General features: G+C 47.2%; 2 protein-coding genes across 5 annotated transcripts in view; one reads left to right on the plus strand and one right to left on the minus strand.

Moving 5' to 3' along the window:
- KDM1B (lysine demethylase 1B) overlaps positions 1–14,418 on the plus strand; it is a 61,493-nt gene extending 47,075 nt beyond the window's left edge. For 2 of the 4 annotated variants that reach the window (XM_082731824.1, XM_082731825.1), the window contains exons 15-21: positions 262–393; positions 933–1,007; positions 4,730–4,846; positions 5,534–5,659; positions 6,402–6,524; positions 8,120–8,272; positions 12,567–14,418. In XM_082731824.1, coding sequence (XP_082587950.1) covers positions 262–393; positions 933–1,007; positions 4,730–4,846; positions 5,534–5,659; positions 6,402–6,524; positions 8,120–8,272; positions 12,567–12,650 — 810 coding nt within the window. In that variant the 3' untranslated portion in view covers positions 12,651–14,418. Of the gene's footprint in view, positions 1–261; positions 394–932; positions 1,008–4,729; positions 4,847–5,533; positions 5,660–6,401; positions 6,525–7,051; positions 8,053–8,119; positions 8,273–12,566 lie in introns of those variants that run through there. The other 2 variants (XM_082731822.1, XM_082731823.1) reach the window with 1 other exon arrangement.
- A 395-nt stretch (positions 14,419–14,813) lies between these two features.
- Positions 14,814–19,196, minus strand: part of DEK (DEK proto-oncogene) — a 34,361-nt gene continuing 29,978 nt past the window's right edge. The window contains exons 10-11 of the mRNA XM_082731836.1: positions 16,746–16,814; positions 14,814–16,310 (exon numbers count right to left, since the gene is read on the minus strand). Coding sequence (XP_082587962.1) covers positions 16,299–16,310; positions 16,746–16,814 — 81 coding nt within the window. The 3' untranslated portion in view covers positions 14,814–16,298. The remainder of the gene's footprint in view (positions 16,311–16,745; positions 16,815–19,196) is intronic.

Genomic DNA, 19,196 nt, shown 5'->3' on the forward strand with positions numbered 1-19,196 from the left:
TCATCGAGTTCTGCTTTTTCAGCATTGTTGATACACAGTATACCTTGCTGTCAAGGAGCAGGTCCAAATCATGTCTACCTTTTGTTCTAAAATAAGCCTTCCTGGAGTGCTTGGCTGGCTTAGTCGGTGGAAGATGCCAGTCTCGGCCTTGGGGTCATGAGTTCAAGTCCCACATTAGGGGTAGAGTTTACATAATAAATAGATGGATAGACAGACAGACAGACAAAAAAATAAGCTTTCCTGCACATTATCGCTTCCCAGGTATCTGCTCGCTCCTGGGACCACAACGAATTCTTTGCCCAGTTCGCTGGTGACCACACTCTGCTAATGCCTGGCTACTCCGTAATCATTGAGAAACTGGCAGAAGGCCTAGACATTCGGCTCGAGTCTCCAGTGAGTGTTGACAGCGTTGGACGGGGGGAGCTCTGAATTGACCTTGTGTTTGGAGGGTGGGAAGCGTGGGGCGCGTGGATGACACAGGAGACAGGTGCTTGCCGTGACCTCGTTCATTAGGTAGCCCCGCTGTTTGGAAGCAGCCGTGGTGCAGATGCATCTTGGTTACTCATGTGTGCGGGAGTCTCATGACCTCCCTGACGCTGTGCATCTGTGTTCATTCGGAAATTTTTCCCTTCGCGTGTTTGTCCCTATGCGTTCGCACTGCGCATTGCTCTGATCACAGGGGCTGTAACTTATGTGTATCCTTCACTTTAGATAAGCGATTTTAAAGATTTTCCATATTCTGACAGTGTTTATAAATTTTAATGACTGGGTGAGAGTTCCCTGAAGTAAGCTGTAAATGTCGTTCAGATCTCTGAATGCCAGAAAGTGATTCTTTGGCGTCCTGGAGATAGAAATTCACACGATATACTTGGAGAGGATCCTGGATCGTACGGCTCCGTCTCATGGTTTTCATGATTGTTTTTCTCGAGCAGGTACAGAGCATTGACTATTCTGGAGATGAAGTGCAGGTTACCATTACGGATGGGACAGGGTATACAGCACAAAAGGTAGGTGCTAGAATTTCACTAGGTGCTGCTACGGGCCTGGGGGTCTGGGAAAACCGTGTGTTCCACCAAGTAGTTTGCCTTTGGCAATCTGCCTGGAGATGGAGTCCTGAAGACTTACCTGTCTCCACTCAATCCTGTGTGGGTCTGCGGATCTGAGATAATTGATCTAACACCATATGGATTTCATGGTAGGTGGAATTCTGAAAAGTGTTTCTTGTGGTACATGAGTCCTGAGAGTTGAATATGAAAAATCCTTTGGCTAAATAAGTTTGAAAAGTACTGTGTACTGCAGTCTACTTTTTGGGTTAAGTATGAGTATGTTAAAGGCTCTGAGAAGTTGTGTATTACCAAAAAAAAGTTTATTTTGTTTAATTCTTGGTACTTTCCAAGTTGGCGGTGGTTTGTTTTTTGTTTGTTTGTTTGTTTTTTTGTAGTTTGTTTTGCTATGGGATCATTTTTCTGTTCAAGGCAGCTCTGTTGTTTTCATTTTGAAACTGTCAGGAGAACTTTTATATTATTGGGATTTTTTATAAACTTCAGTAGGTGGACAGTGGAAGGTGTTATACTCTGGGATGTCACACGGAGATTTCTGTATTGCTGGGGAGAACAGGGGTGCTTCCTTGAAGCAGAAGGGATGAATAAGCCCCATAAGTTTATTTTGATTTATTTATGTCTGAAATGAGGACCCAAATGTATAACTGAGAGACTATCACTGGTTCCTAGATTAGCTGTGCTCTGCACTTTCCAGTTATTTCCAGGTACTCCACGGCCCACGATCCTCCTAAGAATTGCATGTCAAGTGAAGAGATGGGGTCTAGGGTATGAGCCCATGGGGCAGATCCTCCTGTCACTCCCGCCATTGGCGTTGGGGCTGGTGGGATGCAGCCTTCGGACTGTAGTGCTTCTTAGTCCCAGCTCACATGAGAACCGCCCATGAAGAAAAACTGCAGCCAGAGCTCCTCCCCGCACAGGTTCTCAGGGACTCGGGCTGGTCATGTCTGTAATTCTTCCCCCGGTCAGTCCAGCCTGCGGCCCGGCCAGCGACAGTGTCCTCTACTGTGAGCCCCAAAGTGAGAGTCAGGCTAATATCTGAGGCTCCTCCTGGTGGTGAAATTTTTTTTAAATACCTCTTTGTAAAATTGTACATTAGCTGATGGCTGAACCTCTGGGATTTTGTGATTCTGCCTCTTGGCGGCCCCTGCTGGGTCACCGTCTGCTAGGTCACCCTCTGCCTGACCCTGACCAGGCACCTTTGCATTCCTTTCTTTGGATCCGACTCTCCAGGGGTATTAGGGCAGAGCTGTGTTTCAAAGTCTGCTCCGAAATGTTTAAAGTCTTTTTATTTTTATGGTAGTCTGCACGCATCACATGGTTTGAATTGGAAGTTTCCAAACCAACTTGTAAGTGAAGGATGACCGCCCCAGCCTGACACACCCACAAACGTTTACAAACAAACCTGCAGTGCGGGTCTCCAGGCTGCTTGCTCTGAGAGCTGGTGTGAGTCTCTGGCCAGCTCTGTTTATCTCTTCCGCCTGTTTACCTTAGCTCATGGGCTTTTTTTTTTTTTTTTAAGATTTTATTTATTTATTTGACAGAGAGAGGTCACAAGTAGACAGGCAGCAGAGGAAGGGGGCAGCAGGCTCCCCGATGAGCAAAGAGCCTGATGGGGGACCCAGTGGCAGGACCCTGAGATCATGACCTGAGCCGAAAGCAGAGGCTTAACCCACTGAGCCACTCAGGCGCCCAGTTCATGTGCTTTTGAAAGCTTTTTGGTTGTTAAGAAAATATCTCGATCTGGGATGCCCGAGTGGCTCCGTCGGTCAAGTGCCTGCCTTCAGCTCAGGTCATGATCTTGGGGTCCTGGGACCGAGTCCCTGCTCAGTGGGGAGCCTGCTTCTTGTTCTGCCTGCTGCTCCCCCTGCTTATACAGTTGCTTTCTCACTGACAAATAAATAAATAAATAAAATCTTAAAATCTAGATCTTATTTCCTTGAAGTTCCTATGCATCCACGAGAACAATTGCTCCTTTTTTTAAAAAAAAAGATTTTATGTATTTATTTGACAGAGAAACAGAGCACAGGAGCAGGGGGACAGGGAGAGGGAGAAGCAGGCTCCTGCTGAGCAGGGAGCCTGGCACAGGGCTCCATCCCAGGACCGTGGGATCGTGACCTGAGCTGAAGGCAGACGATTAACCAACTGAGCCGCCCATGCGCCGCCCCCTCCCCTTTTTTTTGATTTCATGGTGATGACACTGAAAATACTTTCTACATGTTCCCTGTGGCAGAAGATAGTGACACAATGATAGGAAGAACTCTGGCCTTCCTGGGATCCTGGAGTTGGGGTTCAAGCCAAGCACACTCAGTCTTTGGTGAGGGTTCTGGTAGCTAGAGTGGTTGGCATTCAGTTCCATGGCACGCTGCTCCTGCTGTGCAGGCCCCCAGCATAGCTGGCGGAAGTAGAGACACACACACACACTTCCCAGACTCCCTAGCAACTGAGGTTCTGGATGGAAATGGTGCAGCCACTCAGCCACACTAGTGGGAGACTTGGAAGCCCTGGTGTGGCTTCTGCTTCACTTTCGACGAGCAGGACGGTCAAGGTGTCAGGCTCTCCTGCAGCGGGGCCGGTGGAGGCCCCAGGGTCCACTCCCTCTCTGCAGGGGAGTCACAAGGCAGGGCCTCAGGAGCCCGCGTTGCTGGTGCAGCTTGTGCTGTGAGCGGCACGATTCTCGAACTGGCAGCAGGAGTGATGGCTTCTGGCGCTGGTCATGGTGACGTGGCTCTGGAGCCAGAGATGTCCCGACTGTATGCAGAGACAGCAGCTCTTTGTGGCTGGGTTCTGTGATGGGACTTGGAGGGTCATTCTTGAAGGCTCTGTTAGCACCTGTTACTTCAGTTCTCCTAAATGATTTTGTGAGCCATTGGAGACCCCGCGATAAATTGTTTTCTCCTTAAAAAAATTTTTTGTGGCTCTCTGTGATTATAATACTCTGTACTGTTTTTGATGTGCTTTACCATTTATGTAACATATTGATGTATGTTGTAAGAGTTTTCATTTTAAGCCTTACCTTAGTTCTTTGAGGTTAGCAGGGCAGGTATTGGCCACACACTAGAAAGTGTCAGATAGGGTGCCTGGGTGGCTCAGTGGGTTAAGCCACTGCCTTCAGCTCAGGTCATGATCTCAGGGTCCTGGGATCGAGTCCCACATCGGGCTCTTTGCTCAGCAGGGAGCCTGCTTCCTTCTCTCTCTCTCTGCCTGCCTCTCAGTGTACTTGTGATTTCTCTCTGTCAAATAAACAAATAAAATCTTAAAAAAAAATAAATTAAAAAAAAAAAAAAGAAAGAAAGTGTCAGATATGATAAATATAGTTTCCTGATTCCATATTTAGGATTATTTCCTATTACAGTACTGCTTTTCAGGATTGGGATCTATTGACCCTTTCTACCCAGGGTTATTCTAAACCATCAAGACCTTTCTGTGAGTTCTTCCATGTGGATGCCACTTCTGCTCAGCCAGGCACCCTTGTGCAGTGAACAACCTGGCCAATGGTACATGACTCACTTGCTCTTCCCAGTATAACATGGGACGTTGACAGTCTCATGATTGGCAGTAGGGAGAAATGTCCTTTGTGTGTTGAGATTTTCCTGGAAATGAACCCACTGATTGGTTGTGGTGTTAGGTTCAGTTGCTTTCATGTGTTCATTGTTCATTTTTTCTCACAGGTATTAGTCACAGTCCCACTGGCCTTACTGCAGAAGGGTGCCATCCACTTTAACCCACCACTGTCAGAAAAGAAGATGAAGGCTATCAACAGCTTAGGTGCAGGCATCATTGAAAAGGTGACAAGTTACTCAAGCCGGGTGACTGCAGTTCCTTATGGTATTGGGCAGTAGGGGATAATTTTTTAATTCAAATAAAATTCAAAGATTTTCTTTACATTTGAATAATCATTCATGAAGAATACAGAAGGATACTAGCAAAACGAGAGGAGGAAAGCTGGGCCAAGGTCTGAATTTTGACATTAGGAAAATGAATCTTATTATTCAGAATTTTAACTTGGCATATAAATATGGAAAAAGGTAGCTATTTTTTTTTGTCTTTTTTGGGGCTGCTTTCTTTGCCTGCCCTCCATTAATTGGTCCCAGTGAGAGAGTTTCAGTTCCTCTGCCTTTAAAATCTCTAGCAGAAATGCGAGGGCTTCAGCGGATCCTGGCGGCCCTAGGGGTGGCTAGAATTGGTCGTAGCGACGTTTGCTTCCAGACCTGGTCTTAGGAATGCTTTGCATCTTCCCATCAGCCTGGTGGGTGCTGGTGGGTCCCCCGTCATCGGTGGGAGTATGGGACTAAACAGCACAAAAAGCCAGATGCTCACGAGAGGACAACAAGACAGGTGCATGGAAAGGGCGCGTTTAGGTTTGTTTTCCATGCCTAGCTCTTCAGTCCAGAACTGTAGGTAGCTTCTTAGAGCTTGCCATACTCCTGATCCCAGGGACTCCTAACCCTCTCCCTCTCTTGCTCACTTTCCAGATTGCCTTGCAATTCCCTTACCGATTTTGGGACAGTAAAGTTCAAGGGGCTGACTTTTTTGGTCACGTACCTCCTAGCGCCAGCAAGCGGGGGCTTTTCGCTGTGTTCTATGACATGGATCCCCAGGTAAGTCGCTGGCGAGATGTGGCTTGAGTTCCCCTGCCGCAGTTAGAATCCGGTCACACGGCGGAGCCGAAGGGCACGGTGGACGCTCTGGGTCCGTGTTGCTGTGCTTGAGGATGTTGGGCCTGGGCCGTTGTCCTGCAGCAGCCCCACCACCTGCCGTGTGCTCTTCAAGGGCTGTCCTTGCTCCCCGGGCAGTGGATCAGTTGCTTTAGGACACTGGTCTCTCGGGCCGGTGGGGCGTCCTCTTGGGGCAAGTCAGCGCGGCACGGTGAGGAGTGGGACCTGAACACCGCGCTAGAGCGGCCCAGAGGGCGAGGGGCGGGCCTGGGACAGGAGAGGAACTACTGGTTCCTGCCGATCATTCTTGTTCCCTTTTCTTCTTCCTCCCAAGAAACTTCATCTTAAAAGGTTTCCCTTGGGAGCCATGGGCAAAATTTCTTTACCGAATGAGAAGGATTTTTCTCTTATTTTACCTGCAGACATCCCTTCTCCATCCTGTTTCTTCTAGAACGAGTTCGTACAAGGGGAAAGCCTAGAGCATCCCTGAACCTTCCTATTTACCCTCCTTCCTGCGACAAAATGTCTAGATGAATAAGGAGTTTTGTGAGGGAAGTGGGCTGGGGACTGAGACGAGGGTGGGGAGGGGCTGTGGGGTCGGGGGTGCTTGTGAGCACAGGGACTGGGGACTTCGTCCTGAAAGCAGAGAACGTGAACTGCCAGGGCCTTCCTCTCCCGTCTGCAGAAGCAGCACAGCGTGCTGATGTCGGTGGTCGCCGGGGAGGCCGTGGCGTCCGTCAGGACCCTGGACGACAAGCAGGTGCTGCAGCTGTGCATGGCTGTGCTCCGGGAGCTGTTCAAGGAGCAGGTCAGAGAACCAGCGCGCTCTCGGCGGCGGGAGCCCCGAGGACGAAAGCTCTGCGCCCGCGCCGGTCCGCCCGGGCCAGCGTGGCAGACAGCGGACTGGGTGGCGGGAACCACAGCCGCGCATTTTCTCCCCGGGCTGGGGCCGGAAGTCCGAGAGCAGGTGCCGGCGGGTCTGGTTCCTTCGGAGGCCGCCCGCCCTCCGTGGCCTGCAGATGGCCGCTGCTCCCGGCCACCTCACTCGCCCTTCCCTCTGTGCTCGTCCATGTCCTCCTCCCCTCTTCTCGCAAGGACACCAGTCCTCCTGGGTCCGAGCCCACCCGGAGGCTCTAACGGGATTCCCTCACGGACGGCCCGTTCTCAGAGAGTGTCCCCTTCGGAGGTACTGGGGCGAGGGGCAGCAACGTAGGAATTTTAGGGGGACACACAGAGCCTGCAGCCATATTCCTGCCACCCGCCACACCACGGTCTTCCTTTTTTGCTCACGTCACGCACTCCGTTCCTCCCTCCCTCCTGCTTGCTAATCCACAGAGCGTGGCTGTTCGCTGGGGAACTGCCCAGAATGTGGACCGCGGCACGGATTTGCACGTCATTCCTGCAGAGGCCGGGCTGGTCTCCTGTGCGGTTCCCGTGGGAGTGTGTGCGCTGCGGCCGGCGCCGCGGCCCTGCTCTCCCGGGGATGGCGGTGGCTCCGTGTTTCCCCGCCGTCCGGGATTAACCCACACCCCGGCAAGCTTTGACAGCTTCCCTTCTGAAGGAATGTTGTCCAGAATTTTCGCCCACCCCACAGACGCAGCTCGTCCCTTCTCTGTCTTTTTTCTCCGAGGAGCTCAGGGTCCGTGCTATTGGCCAGGCTACCAAATCTCACCATTTCTGGAGACCTGGAAATGGTGCGGCTTCCATCTTTTCCAAATAAAGGAGTGGGAGTAGAAAGAACTGAAATGACTCAAAAGTTACATAAATTAGAGAAAGAGAGGCCTCCCTGGTGGGGGGTGGGGGTGTTGCTTATTTTACGTGATGTGATCATGTCTTACAGTTGTCCCTCACTTGGGGTTTTTGCCCCCAAACTTGTTTCCATGCTAGTTATTTGGAACTGAGCACATTGTTTCTGTAGAAATAGTTTTCCTGCTGGTGCTTGTCCGAAGCATAGAATTATTTGAAACTTAGTGAATGTGAAACATAACATCCTACGGCCGTTCTGTGAAGGCTGTGAAGGATTCCAGCCCGTCCCAGGGCTGCCCCCTTCCCTTCTGCTCCGGCCCACCGGCCCCTCTTCTGCCATCGTAGCACCTGCTGGGCTGCCCCGCAGCCAGGGCCGCCCCGAGTCTTAGCCGCTGGCGAGGGCCGGCCTGGGTGGGGGGGCCTGCGTCTCTGGCTGGGGAGGGTGTAGATGGGAGGCGTTGGGAGGTTGCAGAGTTTGGGCGGGGCGTCAAGGATGCCACATAAGTCCAGGGCCAGGCTGGATGCAGGGGACGGTAGGGGACAGTGCAGAGGGAGGAGCCCATTTCTAGAGGCGGGGGCCTGGGGGTCGCTGCTCCAGGCCACAGCTGTCTCAGTCCCTCTTGGATCCTGGTTCATGGTTCCTTCTGCTTGACACAGGAAGTCCCAGATCCCACAAAGTATTTTGTCACTCGGTGGAGCACAGACCCCTGGATCCAGATGGCGTACAGCTTTGTGAAGACAGGCGGGAGCGGGGAAGCCTACGACATCATCGCCGAGGAGATACAAGGAACCGTCTTCTTCGCCGGGGAGGTGCGTGTCGGGGTCCCGAACCAGATGCCTTTTACTTAGTTACTTTCTTTAAATTGAAGTGGGGTATGTCCAGGGTTTCGAAGCAAAGTCAGATACGGTCAAAGTGTTCTGGCCCCGGGGACACCTGGGTGGTGCAGTCCCTTAAGCATCTGACTCGGATTTCAGCTCAGGTCCCGATCTCAGGATGGTGAGATGGAGCCCCGCGGTGGGGCTCGTGCCTGGATGGAGGCTGCTGCCCTCTCTCCCTGTCCCCTAACTCCCGCACTCTCTCTCCCTCAAATAAAGCTTAAAAAACCACACACACACACACACACACACATCATGACGCAGGACAACAGATGCCCCCTCAACACCCTCCTCCCCCTCCCAGGACAGCTGTTTTTAACCCTTTCTGTCGTTGCTTTGGGAATTTACTTCCTGTTTCCAAACATTTCTGCTGTTGACTTCTGTTGTGACGAGGCCGACTTGGGCCGCTGGCTTCCTCTCAGCTGACGATGTGGCCCGTGTGGTGTGGGGCTTTCACACTGGGGAAGCGCATTGGTGCTCCTGTGACGCGGCTTCCTGCAGGGCTGAGGTGTTCATGCAGCTTTGACATGAACACCTGGCCCTTGTGCTCAGTAGCTCGGTGCTCTGTCCCCCGCCCCGCTGTCCTCCCCAGAGCACCACCAAGTCCCTGGGACCTGGCACGTTCGCTCCACTTTTGGAAAGCCCCTTCCTGGCGTCCCTTGGCCGGTGCGCTGGTCTGCACTGGTTGATCTCAGGGACCCCTCCTTCCCGCTCTCCAGGCTTGGCGTTTTATTTTCTAGATTACTCTCTCCTTTCTTTTTAATGTTTGTTTTAAACTGTGGTAGATTATGCACAACGTACAGTTTACCATCATAACTTCTTTTAAGTCCATAAAGAACTTCTGTTGAGTCGGCAGTTGTTGCTGTCAGTCAACCCACAGTTCTGGTGGTTGGGCTTCTCTGAGCTCCACTTAACGTGGACAGACGTCACCAGCTCCCCACCTGTCATCTTTGGGATCCAGTTTCTTTGTCAGGGCCTGAGAAGTCGAACTGTAGGAACTACATGGATTGTGCTTTTGGCAAATGATCTAAAAGTATTTTTCTTCCTTGTTTCTAATATTGAGGAGTCTCGTTTCTCCCACTGCAGTGCATGAGCCTCGCAGACACTGTTGGGGGTCTCGTGGTCACCCCTGTGGGACACTGCTGGGACGGAAGCGCTCTGCCCCCCCGCCCCGTCTCGGTGTAGCCGCAGTCAGGTTCCGGACACCGTGAACGAAAGTGCCCATTTCCATCTAGAATGAGGCTTTTACCGTCTTGCCTGTTTTCAGGTCTGCAGTTCAGTGGGATCAAGTACACTGACGCTGCTGTGCCCCCATCACCACTGTCCCCTCCAGAACATCTTCATCCTGCGGAACTGATAGTCGGTCCCAGTGAAACGACACTCCCCACTCCCCCTCCCTCCACCCCTGGCCGCCACATCTCTACTGCGTCTCTACGGATTGTTCTGGGTGCCCCATCCTCCCAGTGGAAGGAACCATGTGTTTTCTTTCATGATTGGCTTATTTCCCACAGCAGAATGTTCTTAAAGGTTCATCCAGATTGTGGCACGGGTCAAAATATCCTTCCCTTTTAAGACTGAATTTAGTCCATTGCGTTTATAGATCACATTTTAAAAAAAGTATTTATTAGAGCACGAGCAAGAGAGGGAGAGGGGGAAGCAGGCTTCCCCCTGAGCAGGGAGCCTGATGCGGGGCTCGATGCCAGGACCCTGAAACCATGACCTGAGCTGAGGCTAGATGCTTAACCCACTGAGCCCCCCGGCGCCTGACAGATGACATTCCGTGTACACATTCATGTCCTGGATGCTTGAGCTGCTACTACCTTTTGGCCACTGTGAGTGATGCTGCTGGGAACACGGTGTGTGCAGATCTTCAGGAACCTCTTTTGGGTTCTCTGGGGCATATGCCCAGAAAAGGCATTGCCGGGTCATACACAAACTCTCTGGCTAACTCTTTGAAGAGCCACTACACTGGTTCCTACAGTAATGGCATCAGTTTACACCCCATCAGCAGTCACTTCTGACACTTGAGACTTTTTTTTAAGACTGATTTATTATTTTAGAGAGAGTGTGTGTGGGGGTGGGGAGGGTCAAAGGGAGAGAGAATCTCAAGCAGACTCTACATTGACCGGGGGAAACCTGGTGCTTGGTTCAATTTCATGACCCGGAGATCCTGACCTGAGCCAAGTCAAGAGTCAGACATTCAACTAACTGAGCCACCCAGGCGCCCCGTGATTTTCTGTGGGTTTTTGATAATGGCCATCGTAATGGGTATGAAGTGGCACAACTTCTGTCTTGGTTTATTTTTGTTGAGAAATGTTTTGCTGTTTTACCACTCTTTTTTGTGCCCATTTTTGCTTGTGTGTAATCTAGACACTCCTATCCTTCAGTCCTTGGTTTTTGCACTTCTGATCATTCTCTCCCCACATTTTCCCCCTCTTATTTCTACATCTTCTGTTACATATATGGGAACTCCTGAATTGATTATCTTGATCTTTTTCTTTGCTGTTACTCGTTTCTGTCATCTTACCGTGTTGTGGGGAGATTCAACTTCCCACCCTTGAACTTTGTAAATTTTGTCTCTTTTATGAGGACATTCTTGTCCTCGGATTATTCTTTGGTGGCACCCTCTTCATGACTGAGTTCCTGTTTTGTTTCCTTTAGCCTCTGCCTCCCACATGTCCAGATATCCCACCCTTGACTGCTTAGATCTGAGTGAGGCATCTTTATAAAAGCCTACCAAGAGTGACCGCAAGCTGGCCAGCGGCTGGTTGGATCTGCAGACATCAGTGTGTCTATCTGTAGCTCTTGCCTCTGGGAACATGTAGTTTCTCTTTGCTTGGTGGCAGCTCCTGACGTCCTGGGAGCCGAAAGCTTTGCTCTTAGTTATGAAGACTTGACTCAATCCCCGCATGGTTTGGTGCCTCACCCTTGCCTCCCCAGATCTCCGGTTGAGGTGGTGGGAGCAGGAAGCCGGTGAGGGTCCAACTTGCTCTTTGTAGCCTTCAGTCCTGTTTCCACTCATGCCCAACCTCTGTCTCTGTGGTTCTTGATGCCTCTGGTGGCTGAGAATTTTAAAGGATTCTTTGGGGGGTGAATTGGTTGCTTTTGACCCCCACCCCCACGCCACTACCTTTCCCAAACAGAGCAAAGGCAATTCTCAGCACCCTTTCATGTTTTCATACTTTGTATGTTAGCTTAGGAGCACACGCATTTTCTAGTGTCAAAGAAAATGGAGTGGTTGTTCTTTTCTCTTCCGGACTTCTGGAGGACTCCAGAAGAGTATCATTGAAAAGCTGGCTATTGCAGAGTCACTGGGCTGCAGAGCCAGCTTTGTGGGAACAGAGCAGGACTACAGGCTGAGCAGCCAGTCAGCTGCTTCCAGGAGCAGCTCTGTTGGGTTTCTTTAACCTCACAGTTAAAGAACAATTTTAAACCTATTTCTGCGAAGTTCCTGCCCCCTCCCCCACCAGTACGCGGACGGCAGGCACCTCCTGACCACATTACCTCCATTCATTGATGTCTTTGGCACCGGACCTTTCCCCTCCATCCCAGCCATTCACCTGGGTGACCTGGCAGTAGCTTAGTTCACATGGAGCGGTTTCGTGTCCTTCCCCGTCTTCTGAGGCGCGCTCACCAGCTCTCCCACAGCTGCCTCCCAGACCTGGTCATTGTTCCTGCCCCCAGCGGCGCAGGTCGGGACTCTTTTCCCCTTCTTGGCTTGCTGGTTGTGTTCTAGCTAGTCTCCTGGAAAGGGGGCTTTTCCCATTGCCAGTCCTCACCTTTTCTTTCCCCTTCCTGTTGAGTAACACGGCTCTGTCCGTTGCCGCCATCGAGCGAAACTCCAACTGTGCACGGAGGGGTTCGTGCTCGTCGCCTCCCTCACTGCCGATTCGAACAGCGAGATTACTTGTCTGGTGGGGGTGGGGCACTGACTGTGTCTTAGTCATTCCCCTTAGTTCCAGCACATGGCACAGAGAGGTGGTATCCTAAGGACCAGCACACAGTACCTCACAGGACTGTAGAGTAAGTTGTGCAATGATCGGGTGAGGTATGCCGGGCTAACCAGAGAAGTTCAGGGGCAGTGATGGCGGCGTAGTGTTCGTAAGAGCACAAAGGAGTGCCGTCCATCTTTGAGGGTCAGAGAAAGTATAAGCTTGTACAGATTATTTGCTTATTACCATTTGAGATCCTTACACATGACCTTCAGCTACGCACTTATTTCTTACAGGCAACAAACAGGCATTTTCCACAGACTGTTACAGGGGCATATTTGAGTGGCGTTCGAGAAGCAAGCAAGATCGCAGCCTTCTGAACAGAATTTGTGTGGACCCGGCTTTCTTCTGTGCCCCAGACGGGAACGTCTGAAACACATGTTAAACCTCACTTTCATAGAACCGAACGGAAAACCTTCTCTGAGAGCATTAGCCCCAAGAATCCTTTCGAAGCACTTAGATTTGCTTTTTCCACAGGTTGATTAGGGCTAAGTCTTCTGTATTTCAGAATAAGGCAGAAGGAACCTTAAATTAAGATTTTGGGTAGGATTTCTTCCATGGTTGGAGACTCCCTTTAAATCGGACATTTTGTTGGACTCATCAGTTTTCAAACATTGAGAAACCAAGCAGCAATCATTAGAATACCAGAAAAAGCCATGTATTTTTCTTCTGTGACAGTTTATTAGTATCTTTGCCAATGAGCCTTAAGACTTTCATAAAGCTCCAATATTGAGCTTTTACTTTTAAAATTTAGATACAAATCTTTCTGTGTCAGATACAGCACAAACTCTTCAGCTGAAAGTAAATGAAACTTCCAGACTGTTTTATATTGTACATATTTCTTTCCATTGGGTTATTCAAAAATTTAAATTCAGGTATCTTTTGTGATACATTTTAGATTTGTGCACTCATTGGCAAAACAGCAAAATTTCCAGTTCCTTAAACAGCACAGGTATTCTATCACTTAGAATGGGGTAGAGATAGTATAGTCTTCATACTTTAGGCCAATTAGAATATGGCTCTTTTTCTAAGAGCCAAGTTGGGATGGATGGTACACTTTAAATAGCCTTACTTTTGGCAACCACTAGCAAAAAGATCTTTCTTGTCACAATACTTTAATAAAAAACTCCCTCTACTGCCTCTTTTTAAAATAACAGATTCAAACTCTTAAGAGTATTTTTTACAGCATTATGTTTTCAATATTCCATAGGCAGGTCCACTGGAAAACTGCAGAAAAATGTGATATCCTGGTAAATATTACACATTTAAAGCCATATCTTAAAAGCCTGAGAACATGGCAGATACGTTTTCCTTTTTTCACTCATGACAAAATAATTCATTTAAAACAATGATTTCAGGGTCTTCAGGATGCTTATCTTGCCAAATTAGAAAAGTGGATGGTAACTTAAGTGCTTTTGTTTTAAAAAGTCTTAACAGTTCTTTCAATTATATTAGTCTGCTTCAAAAAGGGACTCAAAATGATTTTAAAGACTTTGCAAAATATTAGGTATTTTTAAAATTTAAAGTCCACTTCTAAGTAGAAATAGTGTATTTTATGCAAACTTTACACAGAACTTAGACACATCCGTCCCCATCAGAGTATGATACAAACACAGAAAAGCAAACAGTAGTAAATCGGTTTCAAAGTTGGGTTAACACAGCAAAATGCTGAGATTTAGATTATCTGATGAGAGTCACTGGTACTGATTGGGAAGTATTCTGCTTTAAAATACTATGTATTAAAGTGTTTAAAGAATAGCATGTGTTCAGTGGTAAAGGCAAAGTATTTTAAGTTTGAAATGGCTCACAACTGTTTAGTCTCTGGGCACTTAAAACTTGTACTGTGCTATAAGCGAACCTCGTTAGCTGAAGTACAGTAAATGTGTATGTAAAAAATTTCCTGTCTTAAGTGACATCATTTGACTTTTTTTTCGTTAAGGAACCACGGTACTTTTCCTCTTGATTATGGTTTTTCACTGTTTGAAGATTTTGTAATTGAATAGCAGTGAATACACCGTGTTTCAACTGCAGATTGTAAACAGCTGGTTGTGTATAACTACTTAATAAAAACTAGACTTGTTTTTCAAATACTCTGTGTACTGTAGAGTGACGCGCGCACTCGCATCAGCTACGCCTTCCCCGGGAACTCGCATGCTACCTCACCTGTCCCCTCTCCTCCAAGCCTTCTGTGGACTTTGTTTTTAGTTCCTAGGTCTTACTTGCTCACCCTCTTTCAAGTAAATGATCTAAAATAAACAGTTGGTAACTGTACTCACCTACCTTCTGTGAGATCACTTCCCGGTTTTCCTTGGTGACCTCTCCATCGTGTACGTGCTCATGTAACCGTGCGCCGTTATCTCTGAACAGCACTCCAAATTAACTGGCATCGTGGGGCTAAATCCACCTAAAAACCTGTTCTGAGTTCCTCAGCTGGGGGGAAATGCTACAAGAACCATAAGACATTAATGCAGGAGACAAGAGCATGGATTTATTATTTTTATTGACAAGGTTTATAGGAACAAATTAAATATTTAAAATCAAAGGCCAATTCTTGGGTCTCATTTAGTTGTTTACTCCGTTCATTTGCATTTATCCATAAACAAGTCAAACCTGTTTAAACCCTAACAGTCAACACACACCATTTTTATGGATGGATTTTTATTTTAAATGCTCAACTGGTTTATCAAAGGCCTAGTTCTCTCATAAGTAGCATTGTTTTACTTTAAAATTCAGAGAGTATTCAATAAACTGATTAAGACAATTTAAAAGACAAAATAGTCTTATTCGGGAGTGGTCTGTATACTGATCACCTAGCATCCTGATTGGCCAAAATTTAAAACCCAAAAGCCCTGATTCCACAAATACATTAAACTTCTTTAATGTTAAAAATAAGTCTTTTATCACTTTTGAGAAATATTGTGTCAGAGATACCCACTATTGCCTACACATTATCTTCTAGCATTATACTTGGTACATTTATCATAATTATAAAGGTGGCCCGGTTTCCTGTAAATATCAGCATTTTATATGGGCAAAAGCAGTTAATAAAAATCAGTTCATTTATCATAAGCCAAATGTGCTTGAACGTACTCCCACCCTGTCCCCAAATTTTGAAGTTCTGATGTACTGATTTGGTTGATCCCTAATATAAAATGTATCTACAGACACTTGCAGAATTAACACTAAAACTACAACCTGATGACACTTCTGAGGCAAAGCAGAGAACGGTCTGTTCCTTCAGTGTTTTCCCCACTGAATTCTGACTTTCACTGCTCCGTCATACCATATGGCCGAACACTGACATTTCATAGTTTAGAACTGTAAAGATACCTACCTAGAGGAGTTTAAAAAGTGATCTGCACAAAAGAAATTAAAAAACTTTATATACAACAAATTTGTTTTTAAAAATACAAAAATAACATCTGTCACTTTTGTCATGCTGACAATTTGACATATATACACATGCAGAAAATTTCCAATTTAATCTCAATAGCTGAAGCCTGTATATTTTTAATATGATGAACACACCGCCACTGACAGATGTGTATTCAAAATATTTCTTGTACTAAATACTGCCATAGTCTCTGCATGTATAAATGTCAGTAATAGTTTGTTCTACTTGATTAAAAGTATGTCCCGAAACAAGCGACTACTACTAAGCACGCTAAAAACTACAACAGTTCGAGAATCTACAATCTCATATAAAGAAATCCCAAATGTACAAAATACAGCTATAAAAGCAAGGAACAGTTACTGCCATGCAAAATTTTAAACTAAAAACTGCATAGAAATGCAATTTAAAACAACAAACTCAAATTTACTTAACACTCAAGATAAAAAGATCGGCAATAAGTTCTACCAACACAATGCCTGCAGGGATTTAGAAAAGGAAATACATTCTCTTTGCTGGTATAATGGTATAAATCAGATCTTTACATCCACGGGACAAGTCCTCTGTCTCCTCTGCCTCAGGAAATCAGCTGCAATGAGAGAAACATCATTTTCCTATGCCCAAAGCACATTAGAAACACAAAAATCATATACCCACCCCCCAAATTTTTAAACTGTGACCTTGGGAAATCTGTTGGGACCAACATCAAACTCTAGCTACTGTGAATCTTCTGCCTCTGGGGGACAACAACTGTGCTCACGTGGCTGTGGGAGTACTGGGGACACCCCCAGCTGCCCACGTACACTGCGAGCCTGACACTGCTTTCGTCACTACTGTTCGGACTGTATTTTTAAGCTTTACAATGGGAAAAATATTTTCCCCACCTATCTTGAGAAAATTTGAGGGTTAAATGACCAATTTAGTGACGTGAATATTTTGAAAAATACACAGTATTTGATATACATCATTCCTTTGTCTTAGATGCTCAAAAATGATCAAAATTAGAAAAGATGGAGATACTTACCTCTTTAACGGTTGTTTTTATGAAATCTTTTCTTTCAGTTAAATCATAAGCAGGATAATTTTCATATACCTATGGTAAAAAATAAAAGGTTAAAAATAGATTTAGAAATCCAGTGATACGCTTTCCACCTTTGGATAAAGAAACGGATGCTGTGTACGAAGAGCTGCACGTGCGCTCAGGGTTCTCGCTCACCAGACCCAAAACGAGCGGACAGTAAATCACTGTTGTACACGCTACTGGGAATCTCAGCGGAGCTAACAGACGCAGGCGAGGCCAACACTCAGATCTCAGGTAAGGGGACTAAGCTCTTTATATTGGCGGGTTCTCTGTCAGATGTTTCCTAGAGACTCCCTTACGCTTCTCTCTTACGTCCTCCAACACCACTGAGGCTCCTCAACCTTGAACTCTGACGAGCCTGGGCCTCCACTCCACCACTGCATCCCTTCCCCCAGGGGACCTCCCCGAGATCCGGGGGGTCCCAGGAGTGCTCTACTCCTAGACCTTTCCAGACTAGCCCTCTCTCCTGTCAACTGGCTCTGCCGCCTAACTTCACGGTGACTCCTGGGCTGACTCCACTTGTACCACAGGCCTCACTCCGGAGGTGCAGTGAAGGTTAAGGACAGTTTTTCAGTGAAGGGACAGACAGTAAATGGCTTTAGCTTTTCTAGGAACAGTTTCCGTCACAACCACTCCACTATGACACCGCGGTGTGAAAGCTGCCACAGACACGCTGGAAAGAATGGATGTGCTTGCTGTCACATTCAACTATTTACAAAAGCAGACGGGAAGATAGATCCGGCCCATAGGCTGCAGTCCGCCAATTCCTGAGAAGAATCCATCATTTACATCACTCCAGTCGTTCCCCCTCATTCGTCCCCTGCACAGCTCTGGCCCGGAACGGGTCTACCTACCAACTTCTCTACACAACTTTTAAACGACAGATCCCGGGGCGCCTGGGTGGTTCAGTTGGTTAAGCGTCTGCCTTCAGCTCAGGGACCCTGAGTCGGGCTCCCTGCTCAGCGGGGTGTCTGCTCCCTCTGCCCCTCACCCCACTTGTTCTCCCTCAAATCAATAAAATCTTAAAAAAAAAAAAAAAAAAGAAAAGAATGAAAGACTGGCCCCATTTCAAGTTCATGGTGTCCAACGCTGGAGCCTCTATAGCAATCCCTCCGAATACTTTATCAGCTCCACCTGCATTCCTATCAATGGCCTTTTCATCCCTTTCTCCCTTTCGTTCTTGGCCAAGAAGCCACCATTTTGTATTCCTTCAACTTTCTGACATACCTCTTCCCCTCTAGCTTGTTTGTATCTGGATCTATCAATATCCCCCATGTCCTTTACCTCTGCCAGGACCCTTTCCGGAACACTCCCCTGCCATCCCAGCACCGTCTCCAAGCCTAATATATGCATGTGCTTTCTCTCCATGACCTTCTTAAAAATCTTTCATCAGCTTGTATCCCCAACTCCCATTTATCTACGATTTCCTTTCTAAAGTAAGCTGCTCAAAACAGAAGCTTTAATTTATTCACTTTCCTCCCTAGTAATTCATTCTCAATCCAAGGGTAAATAACCTTGCATTTACCGTCCTCGAAATTCCTCTTACTACGTGAATGATCATCTCCTACTTGCTGAGTCCAAAAACTCCACAAGTCCTCCTCACCTGACCTCTCCATGTTGTTAATAATCCCCTCAAAAAATTACATAAAGTGTTGGGGACACCTGGGTGGCTCAGTGGGTTAAAGCCTCTGCCTTCGGCTCAGGTCGTGATCTCAGGGTCCTGGGATCCAGCCCCGCATCGGGCTCTCAGCTCAGCAGGGACACTGCTTCCTCCTCTCTCTCTCTGCCTGCCTGCCTACTTGTGATCTCTGTCAATGTAAATAAATAAATCTTTTTAAAAAATTACATAAAATGTCTTCACAAAAGTTAAAGGCACAGAACTCATCTCTCTCCACTCTGCCCTTGTCCCTCCCCTCAGAGGAAACCAGTTAACAATTCGCTGTGTTTTCTTCCAGACCTTTAAAAACAAGTTTTTACACAAAAACATAAATGTATCAATGGCAATATTGTCTTTGGTATTGACACAGATGGGGTAATACTCTATATGTTTTAAAAAGCTGGCAATACATGGGAGGTTTTTCCATGTTCTTTTGAATTGCTACACAAAATTCCCAAAATACCAATGTACCAGTTTAAACATTTCCCTATTGATGGCCAGTTAGGTTCTGATTTCAATATTAACAGACATGCTGAACATTACTGTAATCATTCTGTGCAGATGTGACTATGTCCTTAGCATAGAGACCTAGAAATGGAATTGCTAGGTTAAAGGGCATTTGCAATTTAAATTTTAAGATACTACTTAATTGGGGCGCCTGGGTGGCTCAGTGGGTTAAAGCCTTCGGCTCAGGTCATGATCCCGGGATCCTGGGATTGAGCCCCACATGGGGCTCT

The sequence above is a fragment of the Mustela nivalis genome (assembly GCF_964662115.1).
Source record: "Mustela nivalis genome assembly, chromosome: 5".
In the NCBI taxonomy this organism is placed as follows: domain Eukaryota; kingdom Metazoa; phylum Chordata; class Mammalia; order Carnivora; family Mustelidae; genus Mustela; species Mustela nivalis.